The 23,697-nt window shown below is 31.5% G+C and overlaps 1 protein-coding gene across 1 annotated transcript; it reads left to right on the top strand.

The window, feature by feature from the left end:
* The first annotated feature begins 869 nt into the window (after positions 1-869).
* Positions 870-17,486, top strand: LOC111718329 (multidrug resistance-associated protein 1). Its single transcript, XM_023493890.1, has 24 exons — positions 870-890; positions 2,141-2,405; positions 2,482-2,591; positions 3,189-3,265; positions 3,662-3,691; positions 3,922-3,943; positions 4,663-4,787; positions 4,956-5,032; positions 6,611-6,730; positions 7,291-7,410; positions 8,355-8,399; positions 9,195-9,292; positions 9,477-9,576; positions 10,472-10,590; positions 11,118-11,201; positions 12,106-12,252; positions 12,725-14,324; positions 14,396-15,427; positions 15,487-15,567; positions 15,623-15,706; positions 15,761-15,836; positions 15,911-15,991; positions 16,541-16,653; positions 17,267-17,486. Exons 2-24 carry the CDS (start codon positions 2,164-2,166, stop codon positions 17,412-17,414), a joined length of 4,731 nt encoding a protein of 1,576 aa, XP_023349658.1. The 5' UTR covers positions 870-890; positions 2,141-2,163; the 3' UTR covers positions 17,415-17,486.
* Positions 17,487-23,697: the final 6,211 nt, after the last annotated feature.

The raw sequence follows: 23,697 nt of genomic DNA, 5'->3' as shown, positions 1-23,697 counted from the left end.
TGACCGTGCCCCCCCCCCCCCCCCTACTACCTTATCTCTGAACCTTGATAACCAATAATAAACTGAACCTAGTATCAGTTCTGTGAGTAACCTTCTCCTGTATAGGATAAAGAACAGGAGAAGGTTTGTAAAATATATTCACTAACTTCTCCTATATATGAAACCTGTGATATACAATCTCATTCTGGAAAAAGTTTTTAAAATTAATTTTTAACCTACTTCTTTATATGCGAAGAAGCCCGGAGTAAAGTTTTAAAATGCATTCTTAACCTTCTCCTGTATACGCTAGGAAGCCCAGAGTAAAGTTTTAAAATTCATTCTTAACCTTCTCCTGTATATGCTAAGAAGCACGGTGTAAAGTTTTAAAATTCATTCTTAACCTTCTCCTGTATATGCTAAGAAGCACGGTGTAAAGTTTTAAAATTCATTCTTAACCTTCTCCTGTATATGCTAAGAAGCACGGTGTAAAGTTTTAAAATTCATTCTTAACCTCCTCCTGTATATGCTAAGAAGCCCGGAGTAAAGTTTTAAAATTCATTCTTAATCTTCTCCTGTATATGCTAAGAAGCACGGTGTAAAGTTTTAAAATTCATTCTTAACATTCTCCTGTATATGCTAAGAAGCCCGGAGTAAAGTTTTAAAATTCATTCTTAACCTTCTCCTGTATATGCTAAGAAGTCCAGAGTAAAGTTTTAAAATTCATTCTTAACCTTCTTCTATATATGCTAAGAAGCCCGGAGTAAAGTTTTAAAATTCATTCTTAACCTTCTCCTGTATATGCTAAGAAGCCCGGAGTAAAGTTTTAAAATTCATACTAAACCATCTCCTGCATATTCTAAGAAGCCCGGAGTAAAGCATTGAAATATCCTCTCAACAATCAACATCTCCTTGTAAGTTGTATAGGAGTAATATTTTAATAAATATTTTCATCCTTCGACAATCGGCATGCATTACAAATTTCTCCTGAGTTTCGGACCAAAATATCTAAGATAGGTTTAATGAAATCATGTTCTCTATGATACTATCAACCCTGAGTAAGATTAGTGCTGGTGTAGAATTGAAGAGTAGAGGAGTTGAGATCGGAAATTGAGCGGAGCAGGTTCGACGTATCTAATATATTCCAGGATACGGACCAATTTATTTGAGAAATCATCTTTTAGGATAAAGGTTGAAAGGGGATTGCATTAGCATCCTAAACTCAGTTTTTCCTTTAAAATGAACTGAGTGTTTGCCACAAACTCATTTTTGTTGGTTAATCGTTAAACATCCTTTGTATTCTCCTTGTTTAAAGGGAGTGTTCGCAAAAAAATGAATGGGGGTATAGACTGACGGCGAAAAATAATTGCTTTTTATCGCTAGTAATATTTCTTCTTTCTAAAGAAGAAAATTGTTAAAAACGACTTATAGTGAAGAACGTAGCGTCCAATACAAATTCAGAAAGTTGCAATATACAACTCATATAGTAAAATAATCAATTTAATTTCAAACAAATCATTCAGATATTACAACCTAAAGACGACGATTATTTTTCGACGCATTCGTAAATAGTAAATATATTTTATATTATCTGTTATTTGGTTTTATATACAATGCACTTAAAACGACGTCTTTTCCGCTAGGTGTCTCTGCCACGTGTAATCATTCAAAGCATCGAGAGAAGAGACATCTGGTGGCCGACTATTTCTGCGTTTTAGTGCAATGTATAAAAAACGAATGAAAAATATTATGAAATATAACTTTATGCGAATGCATCGAAAATAAATGATGAATAGCTTGTAATTTCTGATTGATTTGTTTGAACTTAAATTGATTTTTTTTTACGATCGTATATTGCAACTCTCTGAATTTGTATGGACGCTATGTTCTTCAGTATGAGTCGTTTTTAACAATTTTATCCTTATAGACGCAACAGATATATAGAAGTAATATTAGTAGTACTCAGAAGCGATTATTTTTCGCCGTTAGCCTAAACCCCCTTTCATTTTTCGCGAACACTCCCTTTTAAGTTGTTAACGCTAAACTAGACTTTAAAGAAATAATACTTATAATAATAATCTAGATATGTTTTGAATATCTTTGTAAAGAGGTACAAATAAACAAGAGCAATGTGTACAAACTATAATAAGTACTAACATTTCAGAAATTAAGCAGTTGATAAAAAAGATGGAAGAAGATATATACACAACTTTACAAACCTTTGTCAAGCATAGTAGTCAAGCCGAGGACAGGAGTACATCAGATAGTCTCTACAATGACACCAGTACACCAACTATGTACTCTGAAAGCAGTACAATAGGGTATATTTTCAAGACAAATAGTTCTCGTACTGACTGGTCGTCTAGTACAGCTCAACATATGTCCAGCCGCAGTGTTGATCATGAGAATGTCGAATGGGGGTTTTGCAGGTCGTATTTTCCCCTAACAATTTTATTTCATCATCTCTTTCATTGATTTTGTAAAAAATAATAATCGTATTTTTAGAGATAAATTGTGGGACTTGGATGTTACTTGGAACACAGAAAATCCAGATTTTACCTCATGCTTTCAGCTCACAGTACTCACGTTTATACCTACCCTAGTACTCCTTATAGGTAGGGATTTCAGCTCACAGTACTCACGTTTATACCTACCCTAGTACTCCTTATAGGTAGGGATTTCAGCTCACAGTACTCACGTTTATACCTACCCTAGTACTCCTTATAGGTAGGGATTTCAGCTCACAGTACTCACGTTTATACCTACCCTAGTACTCCTTATAGGTAGGGATTTCAGCTCACAGTACTCACGTTTATACCTACCCTAGTACTCCTTATAGGTAGGGATTTCAGCTCACAGTACTCACGTTTATACCTACCCTAGTACTCCTTATAGGTAGGGATTTCAGCTCACAGTACTCACGTTTATACCTACCCTAGTACTCCTTATAGGTAGGGATTTCAGCTCACAGTACTCACGTTTATACCTACCCTAGTACTCCTTATAGGTAGGGATTTCAGCTCACAGTACTCACGTTTATACCTACCCTAGTACTCCTTATAGGTATGGATGGACATTTAAAAAAAATATTTTCAAAAAGAAATGAAAAATTAATTGAAGAGTCTATTTATGTCGTTACCTTAGAGTCATCTCGTTATTCCTTGTTTTTTGGTAAATACTAATATATGATAAGTTATCAAAACATTTTTTAGGACTTCCGTTCCAAATTTATGCTTCCTACACATCCAGAAACAGATATACTCCCTGGGGGGTTATCAATGTTACAAAGGTACGCTTTTATTCAAAAAGACATTAAAAATTGCTGGTATATAGTCGCTAAATGTGACAAGTGATAACCACTATATGAAACTAAACGATTGTCGTATTTGTTACTTTTTTTGCTTAAAAATGTCCGAATCACATTGTTCTAACCCTACCAGTCTGCATTATTGTTTATATGTTACCATATTCTAGATTTTGCTAACCCTACTATAATCTGCAGTATGTTTATATGTCACCATATTCTAGATAGTTCTAACCTTACCAGTCTGCATTATTGTTTATATGTTACCATATTCTAAATTGTTCTAACCTACTAGTCTGCAGTATGTTTATATGTCACCATATTCTAGATTTTTCTAACCCTACTAGTCTGCATTATTGTTTATATGTTACCATATTCTAGATTGTTCTAACCCTACTAGTCTGCATTATTGTTTATATGTTACCATATTCTTGATTGTTCTAACCCTACTAGACTGCAGTATGTTTATATGTCACCATATTCTAGATTGTTCTAACCTACTAGTCTGCAGTATGTTTATATGTCACCATATTCTAGATTGTTCTAACCTACTAGTCTGCAGTATGTTCATATGTTACCATATTCTAGATTGTTCTAACCCTACTTGTCTGCATTATTGTTTATATGTTACCATATTCTAGATTGTTCTAACCCTACTCCTAGGTTTGTCTTCTAGGTATATATTTAATATTCTTCATGTTAGTTCTACGACAACTTTTTATCAAGTGTCTTCAACTAAGTATTCTACACTCGACAAATACAAAACAAAACACAGAGCTAACACTCAGAATGCTTCGCGCTTAGTTTTTATATTTTCAGAGTTACGTAACTATATTTAAAAACAAACATTTTTAATAAGTTTATATTTAAAACACTTTAAATTTGGTCTTAAGCAGATTCATGGAATTTTTAGAATAGAACTAAAAATCTGAGTATTCAAGTTTAAAACTTAAACCAAAGTTTCCCCATGGGGATGTTGCAAATTTAACTTTTTAAATTTTAACTCTTTTCTAATGAACAGTTTAAACTCCAATTTTTCTCACAAAAGTTTAAAATAACATTTTTCTTCACTCCCCCCAAAAATTATATTTGGTAGATTTAATTTTATTTTATTTAAGAATATTATGTATTTTTGACAAAAATTTAAATTAATATTTCTCATGCTAAATGTACCCCTTGCTAGTAAAAAAAGCAATATTATTTATTGATTCAGACAACAACATATTTTTGAAAAAAATAATAAAAATCAATTTAAACATTATTATACTTTTCAAAAATCATTAAATTGTGAAAATATTTTTATCCTTGTCATTCACATATTAAAATTAAAATTTAGAATTTACGATAATTTAAAGCACGACAAAAATAAAACATTTCTAAAGACGATTCTTTCTGTTGTTTTATAACAAGTATTATCATTGTAAAGGTAGAATCTGCACAGTTAACAGCTGAAGGAATCAGGATAATATCATATTTAACAGCTATCATCATACTCTTCATCAACAGGGTAAATTAAAATCAGTAACATTTTACAGGAAAATTAGATATTTTAACTTTTTATAGTTCAGTGCAGTACAGTACAATATAGTACAGTAGAGTATAGTGCATTGCAGTACAGTACAGAAAGTTCATTTCAGCAAAGTCCTACACATTTACTATAGTACGAAATGTTAAGGCTCGAGGAGAAGTTACGTCAGGTCCTTTGTTTTTGTACTGGCTGGCAGTTGTTGTCTGTGGAGCACCAGAATTCAGGTATTAGAGTACACTTTATACAATACACTTTGTACTCTGTAAAGTACACTTTATACAATACACTTTGTACACTGTACAGTACACATTATACAATACGCTTTGTACTCTGTACAGTACACTTTATACAATACAACTTGTACTCTGTACAGTACACTTTATACAATACACTATGTACTCTGTACAGTACACTTTATACAATACAACTTGTTCTCTGTACAATACACTTTATACAATAGACATGGTATAATGTACAGTACATTTTATATAGTACACCCCATAAAGTATACTTTATGGGTATTAATGTCATTTAAATCTCCGAACGCAGACGCTAGATCTTTTGATACAGTTCTTAGTACACAAATGCTAGGTTCTCTTATGAAGTCCTATAATTTGAGGGTAAATGGATTAATCAACTTGTCAGCTGAGACAGTTATTGCTACAATTGTATATGGTTCTTAGGGTATAATGCTCTTTTGTGAAAGTAGGATTATAAATTAGTTTGATGGACATAGAGAAAATTAGGATCTTTACTTTATACTGACATTCAACAGGGACAATTTAATTGTATAGATTGTCCTCAAAATAAACAATTTTTTCCGAAGTGTTTTTAAAATTCCACGGGCTACGCCGGGTATCTATAGCTAGTTGAATTATGAGGGAACTAATTAGATGGATGTAAATATTTCAATAAACAGTCCACTTAACAATAAAGCGATGAAATATTCGTCTGTCCATGTACAAACAAAATATCGACATATTTTTTCCTTTTCCTAATATTGGAAAACACGGAAAGCATAAATTTTGTAAAAAATATGTTCTAATTCTTGATCTATAGACTACAATACCTTTGAGAAATATTATTTTTAAGATAAAAATTCCAGAAGTCTTAAAATAATATTTTGTATCGAACCTATTGTATGATTTTATTTTCATTTTCCTTTTTGTGTTTTAATACAAATTTTGTTTAACTTTACAAAAAAACAGGCGAATCCGTTTCAAGAAATGTTTCAGAAATATATTGAATGTCAAGAACATTTCACGCCAATTAAAATTGTAGAAAAGCTTTAACTTGAACATGTTAAAATTTATAAGACTTGATTCAAACTTGTTCAGTTTGTTTTGAATTTTCCTAAAGTTGTTTGATTAAACTACAGGGCCAGAGGGGACAACAACAGTCGAGAAGTAGTTAAACTAATAACAGATAGTTAAACTAGTTTACCGCAGTTCAACTATAGTCTCACATTTCATTAAATCCGGCCGGTTTGGTCTAAAATGTTAGTTGCTGTATAGTTCATTTAAAAAACTTTTCACAGTTGCACGACGCATTTTTTGGACTCAAAAGTCATAACACCATTTTTTGTGGATACAATGGGACCCGAAAAACTATGGAATATGAAGATGACTCAATTAACAATTTTAAATAGTCCAATTGATAAAAAATACATTGATTGTGTACCAATTGTAAAACTTAGATTACTTAAATGTTGTCTTACTCTTTAGTTCACAATATATTTCAATAAATTGTGATAATTGTTAACAATTGTTTTTGTTCAAAAATGTTACAATTTACTTGTTTAGATCGTCCATCACTAGTCCGTATCTGAGCGGTGAGGAGCAAATAACCCCTGTTCTAACCTACACTATACAGTATCCAATCATACTTGCACTTTTCATCCTCTCTTTCTGGGCAGACAACAAGTAAACTTAATAACAAAATTAATGAAAATTTAAATAATGATAAAAGTGAAGAAAAAAGATAAATTTAAACTTTTTAATTAATGCCTCTTATAGCATTTGATTAATTTTCATTTCATTGATTGATAATTTTAGTGAGCGATTAATGAAATGATTTAGTGTCAATAAAAATATTTAGCGATTAATAAAATGGTTGGACGATGAATGAAATGATTTAGTGATCAATGAAAATATTTAGCGATCAAAAATGGTTGAGCGATTAACGAAATGGTTTAGTGATTAATGAAATAATTGAGTGGTTAATGAAATGATTAAGTGATTAATGAAATGGTGAGTGAATAATTAATGGTTTAGTTATTAATGAAATGGTTAAGTGATTAATGAAATAATTGAGTGGTTAATGAAATGATTAAATGATAAATGAAATTATTAAGTGATAAATGAAATGGTTGAGTGATCAATGATATGGTTTAGTTATTAATGAAATGGTTGAGTGATTAATGAAATAATTGAGTGGTCAGTAAAAATATTGATATTGATTCATTACCTTTTTGTTTGTTTAGACCGAAGTATATAGATCTTGAGCTAGAGGCTGAAAACTTAACACCGGAAGTATTCGCTTCCTTCCCGAGTAAACTGTTTTTTATCTGGTTTGATCCGTTTGCATGGGTCGGATGGAAAAGGAATCATTTTTTTCTTTTCAATGAATTAACAATTTAAATTTTTTAGGATCGTGTAAATAATTACTTTCTGACTTTTCTTTTGTTTTTGACCTATTTTCAAGCAACCCCTCAATCAAAAAGATGCATTTCCGGTTTATAATAATTTTATTTAGCAAATATAGTGTTTTAAAAAATACTCCCATTGAAAATTATCCTTTTGAAAGAATTACAGTATAATTTTTGATCAGACAAAGGTTTAAATGGTATCTTTGTGATTTGTACAGGCTCCTTTTCAAATTTTGAGGTACTTAACTTTACGTCTACATTTTTTCAGATGATTTTTTCTCTCTCTTTCTTTAGACTTGGTACAAAAGAGTTATGAATTACTTGTAAAAATGATCATTAAATGATCAAAAGAGTTTCGAATACTTGTTAAAATGATTATTAAATAATCAAAAGAGTTTTGAATACTTGTTAAAAATGATTATTAAATGATCAAAAGAGTTCTGAATACTTGTTGAAAAGAATTATTAAGAGATCAAAAGAGTTCTGAATACTTACTTGTTAAAAATGATTATTATATAATCAAAAGAGTTCTGAATACTTGTTAAAAATGATTATTAAATGATCAAAAGAGTTATGAATACTTGTTAAAAATGATTATTAAATGATCAAAAGAGTTTCGAATACTTGTTAAAATGGTTGTTAAAAGATCAAAAGAGTTTTAGATACTGTTAAAAATGATTATCAAATGATCAAAAAAGTTCTGAATACTTGTTAAAATGATTATTAAATGATCAAAAGAGTTTCGAATACTTGTTAAAATGGTTGTTAAAAGATCAAAAGAGTTTTAGATACTGTTAAAAATGATTATCAAATGATCAAAAGAGTTTTGAATACTTGTTAAAATGATTATCAAAAGATCAAAAGAGTTTTAAATACTTGTTAAAAATGATTATAAAAAGATTGATTATGCGTGAAGATCTGTGGTCTCTGAAGCTTGAAGAGAGGTAAAAGTATTGTGAATATGACATACCAGTTTAGAAAGTACGTTTACAGTTCCTTTAAAGAATTAGATAATTAAAGGAATTGAGAAAATATTTAATCTTCTAAAAACTTCCATTAATTTCCTCCACGTATAAGACTATAAAAGATGGATTCTAAAGAAATTGTGCAAAATGTTCATTGTTCATTCTTCAAGGATTTCTGAAGTGCAGCAAATCTAATTTTTACGAGTCTTAACTAATTATGAATATAAACTGAACACTTAACTAATTATGAATATAAACTGAACACTTAACTAATTATGAATATAAACTGAACACTTAACTAAATATGAATATAAACTGAACACTGCAGTAAATCATGAAAGGTTTTTGAACCTCAGGTGGTAATGACACATATTCAGCATTTTTGGTTATAATTACAGTGACAACCAGAAAACAATGAAATTGGAGGACGGAATTATAACAAAACCTAAGTGCACATTTTATTTTGTTACAAAGAAAATAGTTTTACTAGACACTAGTGATATTGGTCAGTTTCCATTGCACAACAGCTGTGCCTCATTCTCAGAAAGCTTTTTAAAGTTATAACTTAGTTCTGCAAGTCATATTCCTATTTCAAGGTTTGCTGGTTATCACTGTAGACTATTTTATCTAACACAATTCATAGCTAGAAATAAATAAAATCTTCGGTATTAGATGCAAAGATGTAAAAATTAGAAAATCTGTTATTTATTGAAGAGTATTTCTTATAGCAAGTAAAAAATTATAAAAACTATTAATCTGATGTAATATATTTAGGTGTAGATCAGTAATACCTATCTGGGATGGATATTGGAATGCTGCTGTAAAATCTACCAGACAAACTCAGAAAAAACTCTCAATTCTTCCCGTTCTAGGAACTCTTGAATTCTTAACTTTTTACAAAACATTGTTATTTCATTTTATTTTCCATTCTTATTATAAACATTGTTCCTCTGGGTTTAGAAGAGAAACTAAATAAAGTGGTTTGGAGCCACACTAATCCCAAATTGATATTTATATTAAGATGTAAAGAACGGTCTAGGAAATTCAATTGTTTAGTGAAATGTTTTGGTATTGATTATTTATGGTCTTCTATTATATACTTCTTCTATTCACTCATGCTCTTCGTTTCTCCACAAGTAGTAAGCCTAATAATTGGGTAAGTAAATTTATTTATAAGTATAAAATAGTAATCTCTGTTTAGTCTCCCAGGCAAAGTTGGGTTCCCAAGCTATTTTTTAAAAATATTTTTTGACGTGTCTTTGTAGAAATTACCAATAAGACATTTTTGCATGATTTGTTGTGACAATTCAAATTTACTGCGTCTTCTAATTCTTTAAAACCTATAATGCAAGTATTTTACACCATAATAGGGCTTTTATATGCAAATGAGTCATATAAATTAAGTTTTTTTCATTTTATATTAAAATTTTTAAAATCCAAGTCTCTGTTTTAATTTCTGCATGTTTTTTTTTTAGTTTTTTAGTCTTATCTAACAGGTAGTGAGTTTTTGTCACAAACTCAAATTTTCAATCCTTATATCTTTGCAACCTGATGGTGTTAACCTTTAATACACATTTCAAACATAGATTATCCAATCCTACATAGTTCATAGTTTGAAATATGGTCCTCGACATTGGGTTGCAAAAATATAGGGATTGAAAAATGTGGATTGTGTCAAAGAGTAAGACTTCATTCCTTTTGTAATCTTAACAATCTTTGATAATTTTTGATTTTTGGGTATTTTAATTTTAGACCTTTTTATTTCTCTTTTTCTCAAGTAACCCTCCATGCAAAGATATTGTCGCTTTTCATTGTTTAAAATCATTACACTGTGATAATTCAAATATGTTTACCTTTAGTAGAAATGCGCGATTAACATTTTTATTAGAGACCAATATTGAAATAAAATAATTTATTTAAAATTATAAACATTTTAATCTAATTCATGTGAATCTAACAGAACTTTTGATGGTACCGACGTGAATCGGGAATTGCCATATTTGCAATAAGAGTCACATGAAATTATTCCTCTTACAGTCCTTTTTCTAAAGGTTTGTTGAATCTGATGAACCTGAGTGGCGAGGATATCTGTATGTTGGTATAATAGTAGTTTCAAGTCTTATCAACATTGTTCTTAATGCACAGTATTGGTATATTCAATGGTTGATAGGTAACAACAAACTTTTTTCTTTTCTCTTTTTAATTAAGGGTGAAACCTTCCGGTACTTTTTTAATAAAAGATAAAATACACCTTCCACAAGCTCAAAAGTTTTCTTTGATACTTTTTAAATAATGATTGCAGAATATTTTCCTATGACTATTATTTAATCTAATTGGGATTTGCGCTATTTTAATCTGCTTTCAAGAGGAATTCAGTCTCTGCATCAAACTCTGATTTTCTAACCCCTATATCTTTGCACCCCAACCTTTTCAAACTAAGAAACTGGTACATCAAATATGTCTGAAATATCAAATATTTACACCATCAAGTTGCAATGATATTGGAATATAAAATTTGAATTTGTGGAAAATACTCTGTTCCTTCAATAAAGGACTAGTACTGGGCTTGTTCCTTTTATAAAATCGTTTCTTTCGTTCAGTTTCGTTCGTTCCATTGAAAGAACGATCGTTTACCCGGAACGACGTCCAACCCTAAACAGAACGTAAACTATTTTTAATTAAAACCATTAACTCCAGGACTGCGTGTTAGAACAGCTCTGACGTCAGCCATCTATAGAAAATCTTTAAAACTTTCAAACAAGGCAAAACGGGAAATGACAGGTGACATCTTAATTGTATACTGTTTAAAAATCATCATGATTTTACAAGATGTACAACTTTGTTAGAAATCAAAATTTCGATATCGTGTTATCATTCTAATGCTAAAAATTGTTTATACATTTAAATTTCTTATTATCATATTTTTTCTTTAATAAAAAAATGTTTTATCAACTTTTTTGTATTGACAAGTGAGCAATTATCAAAACAAGTGTGAAGGGATACTTACGTACTTTGTAACCAACATTGATATTGCATGATTGGAAAACTGAAATTAACATGGACAGCTAGAAGAGTACCCACAATAATGTGTAATGAAGTTTGGACCAAAATTATTAGCTTTTTGTACTATTATTCTTAAAGCTAGACAGCAATTTTTTTTTAATTACATTTTTCAATTTTCATAATATTTTGTAAAATTTGTAGAGTAGAGATGGGAACTTTTAAATAAAAGGAATGAATTTAAGTCTCATTGCAGAGAGATTAACAAACATTGTATTTAAGTTTAAACTTCGGAGTGAAACTCATTCAAAATTTTGTTTCCTGAGGATTAAAACATTTGCGGTTATTACTGAATACCATGTTTTTGTTGATCCTAAAATCATGAGCTCACTGTGATTTAAAAGTCTCAAGCTCTCAAGCAAGAACCTATGAGAATTTAGCCAATCACTTCTTAAAAACCAAAGCTAACAACAAGTGTTATATTGTGCTAAAATCTAAAGGACTACAGAAAGCCTAAGGCATCACGACACTTCAAAGTCGACCCTGCCTTACAAATTTATGAAACTTTTAATAAGCAGGGTGAATCTATGTGAGCTGTAATCAAAAATTCCCGCTGGCTATCAAACTTCATGTCCATTATGATCTAGAAAATAAAGAGTATTTATCAAAATTAAATTACTTCTAGTTGGTGAGACAACCAATCTGATGTCTATTGATACCCAGAAGTTCATGGATCTTGTACTTTATCTAAATATGGTCTGGTCTTCCCCTCTACAGATTATTCTCTGTATGTACTTCTTGTGGGGTATCCTTGGACCCTCTTCCCTAGCAGGTGGACACTTATTGAGTGAAGATTCATTTAACATGCTGAGAAAATTAAGATTACAAAAAATGGCACATTTAATTTCAGACATTTCCTAAAATGCTATTTTGAAGAAAAAAAATCTATAATAAACCTTAGTTGAATGATGTTTCTAGTTTTGTGTTTATCATGCAACCTTTTCAGACATAGATTATATCTATTCAATGCAGAATAATAATGACTATAATTATAATAAAAATTATTCTTTCCTACCAAAGTCCTTGAAGAAAGATGGCTGATATTGTTTATAAATTGTCTCAATGTGCACCATGACTGGAAACCTTGTGCTAACATATTTATTTGCAGAAACTCTTTTGCAATTGTTGATGAAATATATATGCACTCTAGACACATAGGTTATAAATGGTTCTTAAGTCTTGCTATTCTGGGCCCAGTCTTTAAAATTTATTAATTTTAATATCTTATTATCCAAATCATTCAGGTGTGGCAGTAATGATTTTGATGATACCTGCAAACTCTGTGGTGGCAAGCAAGATGAAAAAATATCAGAGGGAGCAAATGCAGAACAAGGACAAGCGAACAAAGCTAATGGATGAGGTCCTAAATGGTATTAAAGTCTTAAAACTGTACGCTTGGGAATCATCGTTCTCTTACAAGCTCTTAAGGATAAGAGATACTGAAATCAAGAGCTTGAAGAAGGCAGCATACATGAATGCATTCACAACATTCCTGTGGACATGTGCACCCTTTCTGGTAGCAATATCATCCTTTGCAGTATATGTACTTATTGATGAAAATAATATTCTTGATGCTCAGGTTGCATTTGTATCACTAACCTATTTCAATCTGTTGAGGATGCCACTAAATTTCCTTCCTATGCTAATGGTTTTTGTTGTCCAATGCGCTGTTTCTCTAAAGAGAGTTAACAAGTTTATGAATTGTGAGGAACTGGATCCATTGAATGTGACACATGATGAAGGTTTTGACCATCCAGTGTTTGCCGAGCAGGCTGACTTTACTTGGGATGATGAATCAAAACCTAACTTAAAAGGCATCAGTATGAGGGTGGAAGAAGGTTCCCTAGTAGCTGTTGTTGGACAAGTTGGTTCTGGAAAGTCATCCTTGCTCTCTGCTATGCTAGGGGAAATGAAGAGGGTGAGAGGTGCAATGAACTTGAAAGGAAAGGTAGCATATGCTGCTCAGCAAGCTTGGATTCAGAACAGCACACTTCAAGATAATATCTTATTTGGAAAAAGGTTTAACAAGGATTTATATGACAGAGTTATTGAGTCCTGTGCACTAAAGCAAGATCTGGAAATGCTTCCAGGTGGGGATCAAACTGAAATTGGAGAGAAAGGAATAAACTTATCAGGGGGTCAGAAGCAAAGAGTAAGCATTGCAAGAAGTGTTTACAGTAATGGTTCATTGTATCTTTTAGATGATCCTCTTTCTGCAGTAGATGCTCATGTTGGAAAACATATATTCAAAAAAGTGATTGGCCCAAAGGGATTATTAAAGAACAAGACTAGAGTGCTTGTAACCCATGGGGTTAGTTTTTTGCCAGTAGTTGATAAAATCTTTGTGATGAAAGATGGAGAAATAACAGAATCTGGGTCTTATAAAGACCTCCTTGACAAGAAAGGAGCCTTTGCTGATTTTCTTATTCAATACCTAACAAACAATGAAGACTCAGAAAATCCGGAAACTGAGACAGAGCTCTTAGATTTAAAGTTTGAACTTGAAAACACAATTGGAAAAAAAACATTGGAAACTAGGTTAAGTAAAGAAAGATCTGAGAAATCATCACTCAATTCCCAAATATCATCTTTGACTGCTTTAGAGTCTCCTGCTAAACATACATCTGAAAATATAACTAACAAGGCTAACTTTTCCCAGTTAGAAAATTTGAAAAATGTTGGCAAAGATTTAATTGTTACAGAGAAAACTGAGGTTGGAAATGTTAAGTTTTCAATCTATTCCTATTATGCTAGATCTATTGGTTATGCCGCAACCATAGCAATATTGGTCTGCTTTACCCTTAATCAAGGATTTGCAGTAGGATCAAACCTTTGGCTCTCCAGGTATTTCATTAGATGAAAAAGGAGCTTTGAAAAAAATTTATTTGAATGATGGAAATATCATTTTACTTTAGGTGGTCAAATGACATCAGGGCAGCAAACGACACAAGGTTAAGAAACATGTACCTCGGTGTTTATGGTGCTCTAGGAGTACTTCAATCAGTCTTTGTACTAATTGGAACATTATTGTTTTTAATTTTTTCCCTGGAAGCCTCAAAATTAATGCATAACAGTATGTTAGAAAGAATCCTGAAGGCTCCAATGTCATTTTTTGACACAAATCCTCTTGGAAGAATTCTCAATAGATTTTCAAAGGATATTGATGCCATAGACTCCACTTTACCAACATTTGTCAGAAGTTGGATAAATCAGCTTCTGAGCGCCATAGGAACTGTTATAGCCGTAGTGTTTGCCATTCCTGTTTTTATTTTGGTCTTTATTCCGCTTGTAATCCTCTTTGTTATTCTTCAGAAAAGCTATATTACTACAGCAAGACAAGTAAAGAGGATAGACTCTATTTCAAAATCACCAATTTTTAATCATTTTGGAGAAACCTTATCTGGAAGTGCAACAATACGGGCATTTGACAAGATTGAACAATTTGAACTGGACAATCAAAGACATATTGACTACAACCAAATGTTTACAATTCCTTCCTATTTATCCAACAAGTGGTTAGGAATTAGAATAGAAACCCTAACTGGCATATTTCTCACTCTTGTTGCACTATTTTCTGTAATTTTCAAGGGTAAGATTGATCCTGGTTTGGTGGGATTATCTTTGAGCTATGCTGTCAGCTTATCTGCTGTTGTTTATTTTCTTGTCAGAGATTCAGGAGATGTGGAGACTAATATGGTGTCAGTAGAAAGAATTCAAGAATATCAAGAAGTACCTCAAGAAGCCCCCTTTGACATACCTGAAAATGATCCAGAACCAGAATGGCCAGAACATGGTGAAGTTTGGTTTGACAATTACCAAACCAGATATAGAGAAGGATTGGATCTTGTACTGAAGGGTATAGATTGCCATATTTTGAGCGGAGAAAAGGTTGGTATTGTCGGTAGAACAGGAGCAGGCAAATCTTCATTGACATTGGCACTTTTCAGGTATTAAGTAATTAATATTCACTAAAATCAAATAATCATTATATTCTATAATTTTTCAGGCTTATAGAACCTTCTGGAGGGTCGATTCTAATTGATGGCATACATATTTCTCAACTAGGTCTATCAAAACTAAGATCAAGGTACAAGCAAATAAATAATGAATAAAATAATTATCAAAAAAGTATATCTATTCAGGATAACAATAATTCCTCAAGACCCAGTTCTCTTTTCTGGAACTATCCGTTCCAATCTTGACCCCTTCCAACAGTTTACTGATAGGTAATTAGTCAGGGTTCTAAATCAAAATAATTAATCAAATTAAATTCCATTTAGTAAAGTTTGGAAAGCCCTGGAGCAAACTAATCTGAATGAAATGGTTTCTAGACATCAAAAGAAGCTAGAATTTGAGGTTGCTACTAGATTCTTTAATTTAATTTTCGTGGACTGTGTTTGTTATAAAAAAAAAGAAAATATTTATTTTAGGTATCTCAAGGTGGAGAAAACTTATCAGTCGGACAAAGACAACTGATTTGCTTAGCAAGAGCATTACTAAGAAAAACAAAGGCAAGAATTGAAAGCAGAATCTTCTTACTATTTTCTTAATTAAATCTTGGCATTCAAGTTTTTTGACTTTCAGGTGATTCCACATAATCCATGTCTTCCATATTGCAAAATTTTCTAAAATTTCTAAAATAAAACTTCATAAATTTGTAATTGATAATGTGTATAACTTCTTTCAGAATCAAAATTTTGTAAATGTTAGTTAAGCTATTGTGCAATATGCTACACTTTATAGATTATTGGGGAGTAATCTGAAAGCCATAAAGCCCACTTCAAAGCAATAAATTTCTGTTGATAAGCTTGCTAGTATTTTTGTTCCTAGTGTACATGAAAAAAGGGTGGACTCTTTAGCTTGAACCATCACACAAGAAAAGTGTTTAAACTATTTCTAGAAGTTCAGCTTCCTCTTGCTATTCATTAAATCTGGTACTAGTGGTTACATACCAGATTGGCTCATGTATGTCTAATCTTTGGCAAGATAGCAATGTACGAAAAGCAACTGCTAAAGTGCTACTGGAAATGTTCTCAATATTTAAAGCTATTCCATATCAGGTGCTAGTTCTTGACGAGGCTACTGCAGCAGTTGATTTGGAGACTGATGACCTAGTACAGGCAACCATCAGATCAGAATTTGTTGACTCTACTGTTATAACAATTGCACATAGGTGAGGAACGAAAACATCACATTGTTGATTTTATTATCTTTTGTTTACATTTTATATTAAACAATAATGTACAATGTTTACAAGTGTTAATCTAAATGCTTTTGATTAAATTTTAACAATTAAATGCAATGGTGAAAGCCAGGTTTATTGCAAGGAAGAGAACTGCTGCTAAAGATACCTTTTTTGGTTCAGTTAAGATTCATTGTAACCTTTTAAATTTAAAGGTTCTATTTTGAATCTGGAAGGGCGTCTTTTTAATCTGAAGCCTTGCTTCTGATGTTATAAAGAGATTAAACAGAATTACGGTTGTTCTTAATTTGGATTAATGTTTTCAAAAGTCATATTTTAGCAATTAAAGGAGTCTTGAAAATTAACGTTACAATGGAAGAATAGCATATGGAAGAACAATTAGATCAATAGTTTTGATTAAATATAAAATGTTAAAAATTAAATTTTTCATTCACAGGTTGTCACTGGGTCAATTCATTGTATAATTTTAACTTGTTGTTTTATCATAATATTTTAGCAGTTCAACTAATAGTTCTGATTTGATAAAATTGTAAATTTTTGATTCAGCGTTAATGTAATAACATTAATTTTTCAATGTGCTTAGGTTGAACACAATCTTGGATAGTAACCGTGTGATGGTTCTTGATGCTGGAAAAATAGCTGAGTTTGATTCTCCACAAAACCTTATGAAAGATACTAGTTCAATATTCTATGGAATGGCTAAAAATGCTGGTCTAGCAAACAATCCCTAGTTTAAATAATTCAAAATAATAATGTAATTGATAGATTGTTAATTATTTAATAAAGATATTTATGATACTGAACTTTTAGAACGCTTTGTGCCCCTCTTTTAGCAAGGATTTAAGTGTTAACTGTTGTTCTTCAAGCAGAAATTTTTCGGATTTTTTTGTAACATTGATAGATTTCTAAAATTCAAACAAATCAACAATTTTAAATGCAGAATTTTCTTTTTAATGTGAGTTGCCACAAAAATTTTGGACAGATCGGTTTTAAATATAAAACATTTATATCCAGAAAGTTGTCAAGATTGGTAATATTTCTGCTAACTTTCTATTTCTATCCAATAAAATGTTTAAAGTTTTAAATAGCCTTTTTGGTTTATTTAAACAGAAGTTTATAGTAAACCTGAGCCTTATTTATTTAATTAATTTGAGGCCAACATCAGGAGGCAAATGGCGAAGATTCTGATTAAGATTGTAATGAATTTATAAAAATCTATTTTTACCAAATGGAAAGTTAGAATTGAGTAGTCTTTGAATAAAACTCGGAAAAGGTATCCCTTTATCTTTTCACCCTGTTGCTGTAAACCTTTGATATTTCAAACCTAGATCAATCAAACATATTTTATGGTTTGAAATCCAAGGTAAACAAAATTGGATTTCAAAGATATAGGGAGAAGACAAGGAAGACAACATTGGGTTGCAAAGATATAGGGATAAAAATCAGAGTGCGTGGCAAAAACTTCCTGGAAACCTTGTAACTTGTAGAATTATTACTTTATGCTTTTCAAGCCCAAAATAATACTAATTGAATTGAATTTTTACGTGAATATTAAGAATTGTCACAAACTTGAAAATCAGAGTCTGTCTACAGAAGGTCTATTCCCCCCTATTCTTTAAGACACCCTGCAGTATGTTATATACATATGATCAACTTAACCTGGCTCCACCATGGAAAACTGACTAAATTAATCTAAATTGGGATAATTGAGTTAAATATTCTTTCCTTTCTCTCTTCAGTACTAAATTGGAAAGTTTCGTCGATTAGAGTCTTACATATTTTGGAATTCGAAACCAAGTTCATTTGTATAAAAAATAAAAATAGAAAAGTCAAAATAAAATGTTCATGATCTTTGATTACAATTAATGAGGTAAAAACAAAGATTTTTAATTTATGACTTTTTTAGGACCCGTCTAACCTGGGTGGGCTGTTTTGATCAGTTAGCCAGTTAACAATAACATGTTAACAATACTTGTTTCATCTTTGAAGGGGAAGGTATGATAAAAGATTTTTAAGATTTAATAGACACTGTCACTATCAAAAGTCAAAAGATTTCTTCTTTTTTTGCTTTATTATTTTATCATGCCACTAGGGGATATGAATAATATCCTTTACCATATAGTTCAATATCCTTGAGTATTACAAGTACAATACAATCTAATAAAGTAATAAAAGTATAAAAAGGAAAAATTGATGAAAAGATTTCTTACTGCAATACACATTACACAACCTAGCTTTTATATAAATCGTCTTATAGGGTTGTAGATAGATAGATAGAAATAGTCTAATATTAGAGTTCGACTTATAGAGTTGTAGATAGATAGATAGAAAATAGTCTAATATTAGAGTTCGACTTATAGGGTTGTAGATAGATGGATAGAAAATAGTCTAATTAGAGTTCGACTTATAGGGTTGTAGATAGATAGATAGAAATAGTCTAATATTAGAGTTCGACTTATAGGGTTGTAGATAGATAGATAGAAAATAGTCTAATGTTAGAGTTCGACTTATAGGGTTATAGATAGATAGATAGAAAATAGTCTAATATTAGAGTTCGACTTGGTTTTTACCCTTTTTTAAACATTCAGGGTTTCGGAATTAAGTATTTCCAAATTTTTATTCTATTAAAAGTCTGCTTTATAAAATTGTCAAAAAGTTGTTTTCTGACAGAAGACGTAAACCCTGAACACTTTAAACAAATCGATCCTTCGTTTACGAAATATTTGAAAAATGGTGAGGGCAGTGTTTTTTTAATAATGAATATCCTTGAATTATTTTAGAATTAAATTATTAAATGTAAACATCCCTGAATAGGTGCGCCAGAGCCTTTATTCTAACAAATTTACCGGATTTTTGCAAAAGAAATATCTGTTGAATATTTCCGAGATAAATAAGAAATAATATTTTTTAATATTTTGTTTAATGTTTCAATGCTTGCTCAATGCTTATATTACAATTTAATATCACTGTTTTTGACATAAATTTTTCCTTTTTCATCTGAAAGGGATTATATGCGTAATCTAAAAGATATCTTTAATTATTGGTTGTTTGCAGGAATTACTTTCTGCTTTTTTATTCATACAGAAACAATTAAGGCATTATTCACTTTACTAATTCAATATTAAACCCAAAAGGCAAAAATGTCTGGAAAAATACTTTTTTAGTAAAGAAAACGCCGATATCTTGCACGGCACATTTTTGATCAGATTAAGTTTTAAAGGATACCGTTGTTAATCGGGCATGACGCTCCTTAAATGTAGGGTCACTTTAAACTACTTCTTCAGTCCCTTTAAGGGGGGATTCCCCTCTGGTCTTCAGTCCCTTTAGGGGATTCCCCTTCTAGTCTTCAGTCCCTTCAAGGGGGGGTTCTCCTCTAGTCTTCAGTCCCTTTAAGGGGGGATTCCCCTTCTATTCTTCAGTCCCTTTAAGGGGGGATTCCCCCTCTAGTCTTCAGTCCCTTTAAGGGGGGATTCCCCCTCTAGTACTCAGTTCCTTTAAGGGGAGGATTCCCCATCTAGCCTTCAGTCCCATTATGGGGGGATTCCCCCTCTAGTACTCAGTCTCTTTAAGAGGGGGTTTACCCCTCTAGTCTTTATTCCCATTCAGGGGGATTCTCCTCTAGTCTTCTGTCCCATTAAGGGGGATTCCCCCTATAGTCTTGAGTCCCTTTCAGGGGGATTCCCCCTCTAGTCTTGAGTCCCTTTAAGGGGGGATTCCCTTCTAGTCTTCAGTCCCTTTAAGGGGGATTCCCTCTCTAGTCTTCAGTCCCTTTATGGGGGGTTTCTGCCTCTAGTATTCAGTCCCTTTAGGGGGGATTCCCCCTAGTCTTCAGTCCCTTTAAGAGGGAATTCTCCCTCTAGTCTTCAGTTCCTCTAAGGTGGGATTCGGATTCCCCCTCTAGTTTTTTGGCCCAATGTTGATATGTGTGGATGTATTGCAAAAACATAAACCACAGAAATGTTATCTTATATTAAGCAAAGTACAGTGTTTGAATTGTGTTAACAGTGATCAGTGCTCAGATGTACTTATTATACTTCATATATTGAAGTTATTAAAGATAAACTATCTAGAGCTAAGTATATTCGGACAAAATCAACGTGAAAAATCACTGACAACTCTGAAAGTTATTCATTTTTACAGCCTCGAATTGAAAGTGTCGCAAAGCTTTGGTCTTTGGATTTATCTCAAAAACTTTCTATACTTTTTTGTAGGCCAAGACATCAGTTTGAAGGGAGTAATTGGCAAAATACTGCTTGATTTTTGCGTGAGAGTGTGGACATCTTGGTTTGCAGTACGTGTAAGCCAAGTTATCATTAATTATGTCATTCAAAAGCCATCAAACAAAGCCAAATGTATCTTTTAACTCTAAAATTCAATGCAAAGCTCAACATTTGAAAAAAATAATATTCGTCATTTTTACATTTGTTATAAAAAGAGTTGAAAGTTAAAAAAGAGTTGTAAGTTAAAAAAGAGTTGTAAGTTAAAAAAGAGTTGTAAGTTAAAAAAGAGTTGAAAGTTAAAAAAGAGTTGTAAGTTAAAAATAAGAGTTAAAAGTATGAGTAAAAATACTACTTTCTGCACAAAGTGTATTTCAATACATTATTAAATATAAATCCTTAAAATATTTTCACTTTTTAGAAGTATTCAAATGTTTTATTTAAACAAAAACTATTTTATATCTATGGATTTACGTTGCTTGAATAACGATCCCAGTTTTTCGCATTATATTTGATCGTTGAAAGGGAGAATTTCGCATAGTTTATATTTTAAATTAGAGTTAAATTCGGGGTATTGTAATTTTTATAGATAAAAACTAAATCATTTCAATTCTGAAATAATTTTCAATCTTTGTGAAGAGTTTAAAATAATAAGATTACTATCTCTCCAAGTTTGCATTGTGCATTGATTAATTTCATACAATTTACGCACGTATCATTTTTATTTCGCACAAATATCATTACTTTTTCTTGCAAACCTAGCACAACCACAAAGAAAAATACTGTGTAAAAGTGGAAACCTTACTTTTATCTTGTATTATTGTGTACCAGTGAGAATTCACAATTGTAAATATATGTTGTTACGCAAAAACAAGTTCTTCAGCAGTCCAAAAACGTCACAGCAAAGTGTACGGAAACCCTATCGCCCCCTTCTTTCTATTCAATTCTCCTTGGGCGGAGCTAGGGAGGGATCGATGCTGGAGAAAGGAGTAACGGTACTCCATGACCGAGGCAAAAAGGCGTATGATCAGCAATCTTGTGCCCAAGACAAAGATCATCAAAGTATCGAATCAGAGGGTCTGATGGAAATATATTCGCTGTAGGCGAATGTCGTGTTATTTAGATCAAATTTTCTCATTTTCACCAACACTAACCGCTTGTACTTGTAAAATGTAAATATAGTTTTGTGTGCAAATATGTTTCATCATTCCACTCAATTCTGGCCTTTTACTTAAAGTCTATATTATCAAAGTTTGCATTTTACATTCTATCTCTATGTTTCTGTCTGTCTGTGATCAATCAATTTAAAATGTTTGAATGAATTTAATAAAAGTTTGTGTGTACATAGACCTAGATCAGAACCAAAGATATTGTTCAGGGGAAACTTAGAAGGAAAACTTTTCTAATAATTCCTGGGAAAAGAATTTGGAGTTTATTCTCACGTTTCACGCAGAAAAAAACTTGTTATCTACTATATTTTCACGGAAAAAATTCACATGAAATCTGATCAGTTTAATCTTTAACAAGAAATCTTTCTTTGGAAGTAGCTATCAGTATCGAACTCAGAAGGCTAAATTTCTTTGTTTACAAAAAAAGTGTCACTTTAATTTATAGGAGGAATGTAAATAAAAGTTTAAAAGTTTAGGCTGTTTGTTCATCTTGTTCCTCTTAGATACTGCATTACTTTCTCTGTACGCATTAATATTAGGCTTTCTGAGGCCGAATTTAAAGAATTTGAGCCACGGCTCAAATATAGTTGGTTCCACTTAAAATTGTAATTAATTTTTAAGCCGGCGCTCAATTAAAACCGGTTTGGGTGGGATTTGAGACATGGCTTAAATTCATTAAATTCGGAGACAGGATTTCGGCCTTCGCCTGAAATTTAAGAGAATATCGTTTCCTTTCTGGGGACTATAATTTCCTTAGATTTTAATTTAAGAAATTAGAAAACAAAAAGAGAATGTAAGGAAAACACATAAAATAATATTTTTTAACAAAACCGACTGACCCAATTTATGAAACCGGGTTTTCGATACTGGGTTTAGCATGCGATATTCTGTCATAAGTTTCTAGTTTTAGAATGCACTTCTACTTTATAGATGTATTATATTTGCATCGGAGAGCATCAAATTTGATTAAGAAACTTTTAACTGAGTTTAAATAGATAAATAGTTGCAAAATCAACTTTAGCATAAAACTTCATGTTTTCGAACATAAATTTGTTAAATTGTTAAAGTAATTAATGAAAGGAATTGTTTAGATACAGGGTGTCCCAAAAAACATGGGAATTCAGTGACGAATTGGATATCGTCTTTGTTATGAATTAGCATTTTAATACCTAATTTCAAAAGCCACAATTTTATTATGTCTGCTAGTGTTTATTTTATGAAATTAAAGAGGAAAAGACTGTAAAGATGTTTCGATAATGTCTCCGCAAGATGAACAGTGAAGACGGACAAGTTTACCCTGTTTGTATACTGCAAATTTCCTGTTTTACTAAGTACAACCGTATGCAATCAAAACATAAACAAACAAAATATGAACATAGCAGACAAAACTCTTACAGATTACAGCTTTCTCAATCGTATCACTAAACTAAATCAAAGTATTATTAAAAAAGACGATATCGAATTCGTCACTGAATTCCCATATTTTTAGGGACACCCTGTAGGATATTTTGAAAATGGTGGACAATAAGAGAATTCTTTTGTATGCAGTTAGAACCAGAAAACGAAAACAACGTTCAGTATTTCAGACTTTTAACAGCCCACTGAACATTGAAAATGAGACACAGAAA

Source organism: Eurytemora carolleeae, unplaced genomic scaffold (assembly GCF_000591075.1).
Source record: "Eurytemora carolleeae unplaced genomic scaffold, Eaff_2.0 scaffold60, whole genome shotgun sequence".
Lineage (NCBI taxonomy): Eukaryota > Metazoa > Arthropoda > Copepoda > Calanoida > Temoridae > Eurytemora > Eurytemora carolleeae.
This window is presented reverse-complemented; position numbering and strand designations above follow the sequence as displayed.